Source organism: Maniola jurtina, chromosome 18, assembly GCF_905333055.1.
Source record: "Maniola jurtina chromosome 18, ilManJurt1.1, whole genome shotgun sequence".
Lineage (NCBI taxonomy): Eukaryota > Metazoa > Arthropoda > Insecta > Lepidoptera > Nymphalidae > Maniola > Maniola jurtina.
The window spans coordinates 3694598-3706438 of NC_060046.1; the positions used below are offsets into that span (position 1 = coordinate 3694598).

The following is an 11841-nucleotide window of genomic DNA, read 5'->3' on the forward strand; positions in this document are numbered from 1 at the left end:
ACGACTGAAATTTTATTTCTCTCTAGTTCTGTAATAAAAAAAAGGTTGAAAAAACTATAACCCGACTACGGAAAAAATGAGACAACTTGAACCCGACTTGGTACCAGTAAAATAAACTAAAAAGAAAGTAACAAGATTGTGCTTAGTGCTATCATCGTCTTGATTGAGATTCAATATATCTTAATTGATTAATATATCAATATATACATACATACATAGACTGCTAAAATCACAACCCTTCCTTTCGGCTTTGCCGTAGTCGGGTAAAAAAAAGTACACCCTTGCACAGAACCACAGGATACCTACTAAACGAAAACATCGTGAGGAAACCTGCATTCCTGAGTGTTCTTCATTTCTTCATTCATTCATCATCTTCATAGTCAAAAGTCATAATTCAATGGTGTGTGGAGCAATTCCTCCACACATCTTTGAATGTGAAACCACACACCTAGGTACTTACACAGCGTGGTAGACTATGGTTTTAAATCATTCGGACAGGAGACTCGTTCTCATTTTATTAGTAGGCTGGCGGGGGATAGAGATGATAAAGTAAACTGACTATCACACTAATATTATAAAGGCGAAAGTTTGTATGTGTGTGTGTGTGTATGTGTGTGTGTATGTTTGTTACTCCTTCACGCAAAAACTACTGAACGGATTTGGCTGAAATTTGGAATGGAGATATATAATATCCTGGATTAGCACATAGGCTACTTTTAATCCCGGAAAATCAAAGAGTTCCCACGGGATTTCGAAAAACCTAAATCCACGCGGGCGAAGTCGCGGGCATCGGCTAGTAGTTAATACAAATACAAATAATTTATTTCCACAAAAGATTAAGATGTAAATTTAATTGTACTCAGTTATTAATCTTTTGTGGAAATAAACTATACTTAATAATAGATATCTGTATTAGTATGGTAATTTAATTCTGCATATTTTTATGTTCCTGCCTATCTACCTAAAGATTTTTTTCACCCCTCCTTATCAATTTTCTTCCACAAAGCTATGGAACCCTAAAAATGTCGAGCAAAATATTACTAAGTATAATAAATTCAGCTCCCACCGCGTCTTGTATATAAAAATACCGTCAAAAGAAAGTCTTGCGTCGAAGTTGTTGCTCAAACATAAACAAATTCAACTGGAATTTGTCTTCGCCGGCGGCGCGCTGACGATTTACATAAAATTACCATCCCCCGTCATGCTAATACCTCCTTTGTGACGCCTAAATATTTTGCGAACAGTTTTCCACACAAAGTCTGTAATTTAATAAACGGCGGGTGTTAAATGGTTAGAAAAGTTATTTACAGCTGCCAATTTTTCGCAAAGAATTTTGGAGGAGAGCTGGGTCTATTTTCCAATTTGATCACCGAATTTATGACTTGTTGGATCCACGATAAAAGCTTCGCGATGCTTTGCCAGTTGCCAATTTTTTGCAAAGAATTTATTTTGGAGAAGAGCTGGGTCTATTTTCCAATTTGATCACCGAATTTGTGACTCGTTGGATCCACGATAAAAGCTTCGCGATGATTTGCCAGCTGCCAATTTTTCGCAAAGTATTTATTTTGGAGGAGAGCTGGGTCTATTTCCAATTTGATCACCGAATTTGTGACTTGTTGGATCCACGATAAAAGTTTCGCGATTCTTTGCCAGTTGCCAATTTTTCGCAAAGAATTTTAGAGAAGCGCTGGGTCTATTTTCCAATTTGATCGCCGAATTTGTGACTTGTTGGATCCACGATAAAAGCTTCGCGATTCTTTGCCAGTTGCCAATTTTTCGCAAAGAATTTTGGAGGAGAGCTGGGTCTATTTTCCAATTTTATCACTGAATTGGTGACTTGTTGAATTCACGATAAAAGCTTCGCTATGCTTTTCTTTTCCTGACTCTTACTCTGATTCCAATTCTTAGGTCTAACTTTTTTTGGACAAGTAACCCTTATACCTATCTTATAGGTATCTATTGGTATAATACAGCTGCTTTATAATAAAGCCTTTTCTTTATGAATCTGGTGCACAATCCGAATTTGTATAACCTAAGTATGTAAGTAAGTACTAAGTTACCTACCCTGTAAAAACTTCTCTCCTATCTGTAGATAGCTAAGTATAACCTGCATATAAAGGGCGTGACACACCAGGTGCTTATTCGTTTTCATCGAACATAACAGTGCCCCACTAGGTACAGTTACATAAACAAAGCAAACATAAAATAAACTGTGGCGTAGTTGCGAGAGAATAAATGAATTTACCGGTACAGTCGCGCACAAAGAGCCTGAACGGTGGGCGGAGCGGCACGCCTTCGTCTTGCGGCGGGCAATTACAACAACAATGTGGACCGTTTTGCTATAAAATCAATCTGCATAAATTAAAAACCTACAGAGTTTTGAATCTGTGAGAATTATGTTAACAGGAATTAAAACTTCCACTTTACAATGGCTAACTATTAGCGATAAAACTTACACAGTCATTGTCGAAATATTATCTACGTATCTACTAAACATTTGGTTTAGTAGTAAAACTAGCAATAGGTACTTGAGGCTGACGTTCACTAGACTCGCTAGGAGCAGAATCGAATCGAATTGCAATAATTCGTCACCTTTATGTACTTACGTAGGTACTTATACATACTTACTAGCTGATGCCCGCGACTTCGTCCGCGTGGATTTAGGTTTTTCAAAATCCTGTGGGAACTCTTTGATTTTCCGGGATAAAAAGTACCTTATGTGTTAATCTAGGGTATAATCTACTTCTATTCTGAATTTCAGCCAAATCCGTCCAGTACTTTTTGCGTGAAAGAGTAACAAACATACACACACACACACACATACACACTTTCGCCTTTATAATAGGTATTAGTGTGATTATAGATCTGCGTCAATCACCTTTAGTTCCAGTAGTTCTGTTAGGTCTACCTACTGGGTTTTTTTCTGACCAGTTCTGTGAATATCAGTGACACGCTGCATTGCAGAGTCGAATTTTTTGTCATAGGTAGGTAGGTACAGTGCGACCGTTGAGTGGAAATTAAATATGTTTGAACTGAAATATTTCATATAGAGCAACCCTAAAGTTAATATCAGTGCTGTCAAAGAAAAAAACGGCTTTAACCTCAGAACAAATACCTGTAGAAACTGCCCTGTTGTGACTAAGTACTTTTAAGATAGCTAAATGCATGCATACTAAGCTCATATTATTAGAACGTGACCAATGATTATAATTTTTTGTCCTCATCACCGTGGCCAGCATTGTTTGTCAAAATGTATTTTGTATGTTTGATTAGTTTTGAAAATTGAATACAATTTTTCCTCTTGAAGTTATTGTGCAATGGAAGATTTAAATATCTTTTAATACGTGCACAGTTGCAGTGTAACGAACGAAAATAATAAAGCGCGTGTTTCGTTTAAATCTGATTGGCTTTTGGGAATTTTTGGCATGGGCGCATTAACATGCGTGCGGCGCGTCGCGGTGTCCGCGGTGTTTTGTACAACAACTCGTTTGTTTTATCCGCGACTAATTTGCGCGACGCGGACGCCCGCTGCGTTAATTCAATTTGTGCGCGAATGTACCACTACCGACCCATCTATAGGTATAGATAAATAGATGAAATCTTTATTGCACACAATACCTAACATGAAAAGGAACACAACACAATAGGAATAAAACAGAAAAAACAATTGTGTGCAAAGACGGCCTTATTGCTTAGAGCAATCTCTACCAGGAAAGGTGAAGCTAGTGTATGTGGCATGTAGAGGGGCATAGGTAGGTATGTAGGCAGAACCAATACCTAATCCAACGATAGATAATAAGTATAGACTATAGACCAACTTACTTAAAGGTATCTTATTTTACCTACTTTGGAGTGTGCTCTGGAACTTTACAACCTAGTTATTTTTAAGTCCGTTGGGTGTGCGGTCAACTCGATACTTACTTAACCTTTTTTTGAAATTTCTTCAAAGGACATTGAGCCGCCGGGCTCCACACCCCTAGGTCATCCGACCAAAAGACACAAATATGAAGTTCTCATGGAGTTTTCATATTGTTTGCGCCTCTTGGATTTGGCGCTGGTGGCCGCTGCTTAGAAGAGGTGCACTGAATGTGATGAAGCTAAAGTGTCTGCACATACTGCATCTCAAATGCAATAAATATGCACTCAGGTAGAGATAGATAGATATTAAATTATTTTTGTATAGTTAGGTACCTACTTTTTGAAATGTTATGAGAATGTGTAGCAAAAAATATAAGGTGAACGTGCCAAATGTGAGCCATGATACGAAATACGGAAAATTTCCTCGCAATTTTCTAATTCCGGAACACTGCTTTCCCCAACAAAAGCCAACAAGGAGACAGTAAACAAAATGGCGTATTTAAATGGGCGGCAACTGCATTGTTAGCCCGCGGCGTCTCGTCGATATCTCTATCTGCACCACTCGCACTCACGGACATTTCTCTTTATTTTCCTTTCTCATTCACTACGTCATAAAATGTAGAGAAACCATGGAAAGCAAACTTTAAGACCTCGGTTTAAAGTTCACTTTCAAATGGTGAGGGTTAAGGGTAAGCTATCACAGCCGCTTACCGCGACATGTGAAACTGTTGCACGTTGTTCTGTCTCTGTCCCTCTTTCAATGAAAAGCGCATTTTTGATTTTACATCCTTTTCCCTCGCACCTCCTGAGAAGTAATGTGTTGTTGCTTGTTGTGATATCTCCAAAATAACAGGGAAGTACTCGCTACGAAGTTGTCATTTGTAACGGTTTTGAAAAGGAGCGACAGCAAATAAGATTTCTATTATTTTTTGCTTCTACTTTTATATATCTACTATCTACATACTTGCATAATAAGAATAATAAGTAGGTTCGGCGAATTAGGAATAGGTAGATACCAAGATTGAAATAAATAAACTGCTAAGTATCCCACTTCTGACGTAATTAATTATTTATTACGTCATTTTCTACCAAATTCAACAATAGACAATCAAAAGTGTACCTACAATGGTACGTACCTACCTAATTTTAATACCTAAATGATTTTGATGAAGGCAACATCAAGAAGATGATGATTAGGTAAGATTGAAGAATAAATTACTATAAGTAGATAATCTGATAATGATCAACTGGATACGTCAGGATTACCTACCTACGAAACCGAGCCTTTGTGGGCGCACTAACAACACTCTCGCACTACGAGATAACACGGACTGCCCTCAGCAACGATTTCCTACTGTATTCTTTGCTTAGGGGATAAGAAACCAAGTTTCTGCCTATAATGTACTTAAATCGACAACGCTAACTAACCCTATTTAAGTCGCTTCCACGTCACCCCTTATAGCGACTCTCGAACCAACAATTTAACCTAGCTACTAAAACCTCAACTAGTCCATCCAGTTTTTTCACAGAACATAGGTACTTAGGTACTTACACCCTCGCAGACCAAATCGCTGGCATCTGCATAAAGAATATAAAACAATTTGTATCCTTCAATTTTACCCATTTCACGTTCACTTTACCTACATAGGTAGGTAGGTACTTACCTACTTACCTAGAAGTAGAAATTCTTTATTTGCATTATGTGTGCTACAAAAGATAATAGTACCTAATTATTACGGCGTACAAATATTGTGTTAGTTAATAAATTATGTAAGTACCTAATTATACAATTTTATAAATGTTTTTTTTTCTAGAACGGCTTATTTACAGCAATCAAATAGGTACCTACTTATCTTTTTAAGTAATTCTTTTGCTCAATTTTATTGCTTTACAGCTCATAAATCACGATCGTTTACCTGCGGTCTGTACCTCGGCCTCAAGGCAGGGCGCCCGTCGCAAAGCCACCAGAGTGGGGCGTCGCTAAACAAAAACACGTATACAAGGAGCGGGCGAGCGGTGATTGGCCGACTGCGGCGCGGCCCTCTGCAGCCGGCGCCCTCCACGCCGAGCCCGAGCCCCACGAGCCGCACTCGCGCCCCGACCGCCGCCGCGAACATGTGCAGCGGAGCCGACGGAGGCTCCTGGCCGCTGGCCAAAGACGCGCCCGCCGTCACCGCCGCCGCCATCGACCACTACCGCCTGCAGCTGTACAACTACGCCGTCGCCGAGCGCCTGCGCCTGTACCCGCCGGCGCCGTGCTACGGGCCCTACGCGCCCCGGCTCGCGCTGTCCATGTCCCTGCTCCAGCAGCGCGCGCTCCAGCCGGAAGAGCCGAAACCGCAACACAGCTACATCGGCCTCATCGCGATGGCCATCCTGAGCTCACCGGAACGCAAGCTCGTTCTCTCCGATATCTATCAGCACATATTGGACAACTACCCCTATTTCAGATCTCGAGGTCCCGGGTGGAGGAATTCGATTCGGCACAATCTGTCGCTGAACGACTGCTTCGTAAAAGCGGGAAGATCTGCGAATGGAAAGGGACATTATTGGGCGATTCACCCGGCTAATGTTGAGGATTTTCGTAAAGGTGATTTCAGAAGACGCAAGGCGCAGAGGAAAGTGCGGAAACATATGGGACTGGCGGTGGACGACGACGGTGAGGATTCACCGTCACCACCGCCACAATCACCCCCGCCGACAACTTTGGCGCTACCTTTTTGGGGTAGTGGAAGAATCCCAGGTGGAGCGCAAGCACGGAAGCGGCAGTTTGATGTAGCTTCGTTACTTGCGCCCGATGATGCTCCGGAAAAACGTGAACGGAGAGACAGCAGTGCAGAAGAAGAGGTCGAGGAAGATATTGATGTCGTAGCGAGTGACCAGGAAGAAGTGCGATCGATGGAGGAGGAAACGCGGCCGCCGTTGGCCCCGGCTGCTCACTATCCGTTGTTGGGAGGCTGGTGGCCCGCGCTGGACCCTGCTCTGCTGCAGCAGCTGCGTCGACACGCTGCACCGCACTCGCCAGCCCCGCCCAGTCCTCCAGACCAACAGCGCCCACCGGACACTTAAATTTAAATGCCTTTAACAAGACATCACCACGGAATGCCTGAACAGTGTAAAAACACATTTGCGACGGTATCATGAGTGTTGTGTTATGTATAAATGTGAATAGTGAATCAGTATTAGTTCCCGACAATTATATGTAGTGAAACAAAATCAATTTCTTATTTCCTAAAGCTATCTTGTTTTGCAGCTATTTTTTCTAAGAAACGTCTTTAGTGCGATGCGCACGCGTTGAACTCTTTTGTATGCGTATATACTTATTTTTTACGTTATTTTCATTTCATTTCATAAAAATTACGATATTATCAGGGTCATAATTTCAACTGAAATTAAAAATATGATTTTTTATCTTTATAATTATTATAAATCATATTGTTTATACCTACCTACTTTATATATTTTCATTTAGATATTTTATTTTTATAAAAGTGTAAATTATTGTAAATGTAAGTACCTACAGGCCACACTTATGAGCACTGTCTATACCCGTGATCCATGAAGCTACTTTCAAATAATAATATGTATTTCAAAGTCTGAAAAACGACCAAGTGACTGTAGATATTCGTAGATACTATTTTGTAAATAACGTTAAAGTATCTACTCATTGTTGTTATAGTAACATGTGAATATAATGTTGTTAATTTACTAGAAAAGTCGGATTGAATAGAATAAGTAGGTATAAGACAAGTCTATAAAATTCAATAAATAGAAATTATACTTACACACAACTTTTTTATTTATAGGTATCCTATAGAAATTCACATTTTAATTTTAAAACTAAGTTTGTGTAAATATTAATCACTTAAACTTACAAATTAATTTAGCCAGGTACCTATTTACTTCATTGCTGTGTTCATTGTTTTTACTAAGGTCTCTTTCATTCTTATTGATTGAAAATCTTTTCACATATAGACCTTAAGCTTTTTATAAAAGGAAATTTACCTACTTATTTTCAACTTTGCGTATGAAACATTGCAATCCACAATCTACTCCCTACCATTGATTTAATGAATTTAAAAATGAAGTACTTAGATATAGGCACATATTAAGTTAAAATACATACTTACAGAGTCATCAAGAACAACTTTGATGCAATAGTTTATTTATTTAAGTATATTTTTTATATTTTGAAAGTTTCGCTCAGGGAGGCATCCCTTACTTACCTTAGGTACTTAGTTACCTATCTAGGTGGATACAAATCTCTATTTTATGCCTAATTCATAATAATTGTTTCACCAACAACAGAGCTGGCGCGGCTTTTGAAGCGGCTGAAAAAGCTAAAGGTTGCAAATACAAGGGTCTAGGCTCCGAATATGATTTTGTCCCATTCGGTGTCGAGACCCTTGGTCCGTGGGGTCCTAGTGCTATAAGGCTTTTTAGGGAAATATCAAAAAGGTTACATGGTTAGTCGACATCACAGGAGACCGAAGAGCTGGCAGCTACCTCGGACAAAGAATTAGTGTAGCCATTCAAAGGGGGAACGCTGCCAGTATCTTCGGAACCTTGTCTAAAGGGACTTCTTTTAATAATTTATTTTAGTTATTATATCATATTTTTAAGGTTATAGTGTTAGGTTCATTGTTTTAATAAATTTTATTGGCTAGTTGTAACAATATAAATAAAATTGGAATAATTATTGTTTAATATCACTTAACATTGTGTCTTAATAAAGTTAGACAACTAGGTAAGTAGGTATGTACTTAATTGCGCGAAAATGATTAGGTGATCTTTGATTAAGTATTCATTACATCTCCAAGGTAGATATCATTTCTTATAAATACAAATAGCAACTTAATTAGGTAAGTAACAAATTAACGTAATCCATACATAATTAAAATTAAACAAGCTTTAAAAATCAATAACTAGAAATAGATTTAATGTTTTTAAAATACTTATTCTAAAAAGTTTTACTTAATATTTTCCCGGAAGTTTAATACATTTTCCCACGGACTATTTATCTGTTTAGTGTTTAGACTTTAGCTAATAAGTACGTGAAGTAGGTAGGTAGGTAGTAGGTACCTATCTACTTACGAATGAACTCACATTGTATTAGAAAATATATTAAGTACTTTCTTAAGTGGCTACCGAGTTTCACCAGAAATATGAATCATGTATCATGAGCAAGAGTAGGTAAGTAAACTTTGCAACATAAGAAGCTTTGTAAAAAGAATGAATAAGGTACCTACCTACTAAGTCATTTTTCAATCATCTATACTAATACTAATAATATTATAAAGAGGAAACCTTTGTATTTGTGTATGTTTGTATTGAATAGGCTCAAAAACTACTGGACCGATTTCAAAATTTCTTTTACCATTACTTAGAGGGATTCTTCCGAATCCGTATAGGCGTATTTTATCCCGGAAAATAGAAAAAATAAATGTCCACCCGTGCGAAGCCGGGGCGGGTCGCTAGTTTTAAATATACGGGGATTATGTGGATTTGCATAGAAGAATTTTTTCAGCAAGTAATGTTTACTAGCATAAACTCATTTTAACTGGAACTTAAGTCTAAGCAAAGTGCGCTTTATAGATTTTAACCTAAGTAGGTACGAGTAAGAGTCCGCTGTCCGTCCGTCCGTCCGTCTGTCTGTCCATCCGTCTAACAGCGGGCTGTATCTCGTGAACCATATAGGTAAAGATCTGAATTTTTTACAGAATGTGTACCTATTTTATTTATTCTATTGCCGCTAATGACAACAAATAGTAAAAATTTTAAAATTACCACCATGAAAACAAAAAAAAGCGGTAGTATTTCTTGTACGATAGATAGTACGGAACTCTTCCAGTGCGAATCAGACTCACACTTGACCGATTGTTTTAGAATCTAGCTAATAATGGAAAATCGGTAACTTGAACCTGTGCCATGTTACCTATTAATTTTAAACACTTTGGTTATCAATTTTTACAATTCATAATCCTTGCTATCCGCACCTGATAAAGGATCGGCCATCGGGTGTTACATTCCAAACTGATTGAAATCAGCAATTCCACAAACACACAATAGCTATTTGTATAAAACATGTTCTCACGGCAAATGAAGCTTTTAAGTGCTTTTAACGAGCCAAATTCGCGGATGAATCATTTTTTTTTTTGAAACAATGGATGTTTATTCAGTTTTAATAATATTTTCCTGTCTATTATTTTTACGAAGTACGTTTCATACAAAGGGGAGATTATGGTATTCTTAATTAATAAACTGTGATAGCCTTGGGGTCTCTTAGTCGACGGGACCTGTATTGGATCGTGAGTTCTCTAACTTTTTGGAGCTAAGTATCTACTTAGTGCGTTTCAAGCAATTGCAAAATCAAAACCCCTACAATATGCAGTAGTCTACCGACTGATGACGATGATGATAGTGATTTCAATAGATATAAAAAATAAAAACTGACTTCAGTAAGCTAATGTAGTTCTCTAATACCTAATATTTTTGGAGTCGGTGTTTGTTTGTTATTTTATTAATTGTTTACAATTTATGGTCATGTACTAAAATATGCTATGCCTGGTTTTAAAAACGCTACTGTTTACTAAGCTACTACACTGATCGTGAGCAATTTACTCTTATCCATTGAGGAGTTTCGTTCTCCATGGCAAAAGATATTCATCAGATCTTCACCAAATTAAAACGGGACCACCTCTGAAGTATGACCTACCAAACGAAAAAAGAATCATCAAAATCGAAAAAATCAAAACAAACATACAGTCGAATTGTTAACCTCCTCCATTTTTAAAGTCGGTTAAAAACCTGACTCTTAGATTAAAAGTAAAAAAGTTTCCTACAATAATGGAAGTTCCAAAAGTTTACAAAGTGTTCTGCCATTGGTAGGTGCTTACCTACCTAGTCACTTTCCGGTTTAGCGCGTTATGCAGAATAGGTTATTCAATCCCCGTGTTATCAGGTTATCGGCGAACAATGGGCATTAGTGGTAATCGTCTAATAGTAAACAGGCTGTGAAAGGTTGGGAAGGGTGCGTCAACTTCCTGAGTATTGCGCCTTTGTGGAGGACTTTAAGGTGGGATTACCACAGATACAATCGATTAGTATCATTCATAAACATTGTCATAATTTTAAGATTTCTGATTTTTATTTTTATTTCACATAGCATACGTCTATGTGAGGTAAAATATGTTTGGAAAAGTTTTAGTTTTCATTGTTAGGTAGACTCTTGTTAGTTGCAAAGGAGTCTGTTATAATAGAAATAGAAATATAAACAGAAATAGAAATAGACACAGAAATGAAACCTCATCAAAATCCGTTGCGTGGTTTTAAAGATCTAAGCATACTTACATAGGGACAGACATCGGGAAGCGACTTTGTTTTATACTATAAAGTGATTAGGTACAGAGGTAGCTTACGCCCCGGAAATTGACTTCGGCAACTTTTTATCCCGGAAAAGCAGAGTTCCCAAGGGATTTTCAAAAATCTAAATCCACGCGGACAGAGTTGCGGGCATCATCTAATTTATTATTTTTCTTCCAGAAATGTCTAATATACTACCTGCATTGTTATAAATAGGAAGGTATGTACCAAACATACATATAATATACACAACGAACAATAAGCTAAAATATTACTATACCGTCTCCATAAGAGCTGATTACAAAGGTGAAAACCACAGCACTTTTACCCAAAAAATCCAATTATCGCTAAAACAAAATGGTTTGGAATGAAAGAGTCCATTAGCCATCGAGGCGAGGAGACAAGGTCCGGGGAACGTAAAACGTCCACTCCGCGAATTGTCCACTCCCGAATCTAAACGCTCCCAATTCCGTCAAGTGTCGACAAAGGGAGACTTTTAGCGCCAACAATGAGTGAATGAAGCAAATTACCGCTTTTCGACTCTTGAAAGCGCCCATCCAGCCGCACCGGCTGGCGCATTGTCGCCGGGCGGTTTGCGCCTCGAAACAAACGATAACAATA

General features: G+C 38.2%; 1 protein-coding gene across 1 annotated transcript; it reads left to right on the forward strand.

Moving 5' to 3' along the window:
• The first annotated feature begins 5953 nt into the window (after positions 1 to 5953).
• On the forward strand, positions 5954 to 7642 carry LOC123874475 (forkhead box protein C1). Its single transcript, XM_045919865.1, has one exon. It carries the CDS (start codon positions 5974 to 5976, stop codon positions 6925 to 6927), a length of 954 nt encoding a protein of 317 aa, XP_045775821.1. The 5' UTR covers positions 5954 to 5973; the 3' UTR covers positions 6928 to 7642.
• Positions 7643 to 11841: the final 4199 nt, after the last annotated feature.

Bases quoted from the DNA above. Each gene is read 5' to 3' on its own strand.
- LOC123874475 (XM_045919865.1), top strand. From the start codon at position 5,974: ATGTGCAGCGGAGCCGACGGAGGCTCCTGGCCGCTGGCCAAAGACGCG.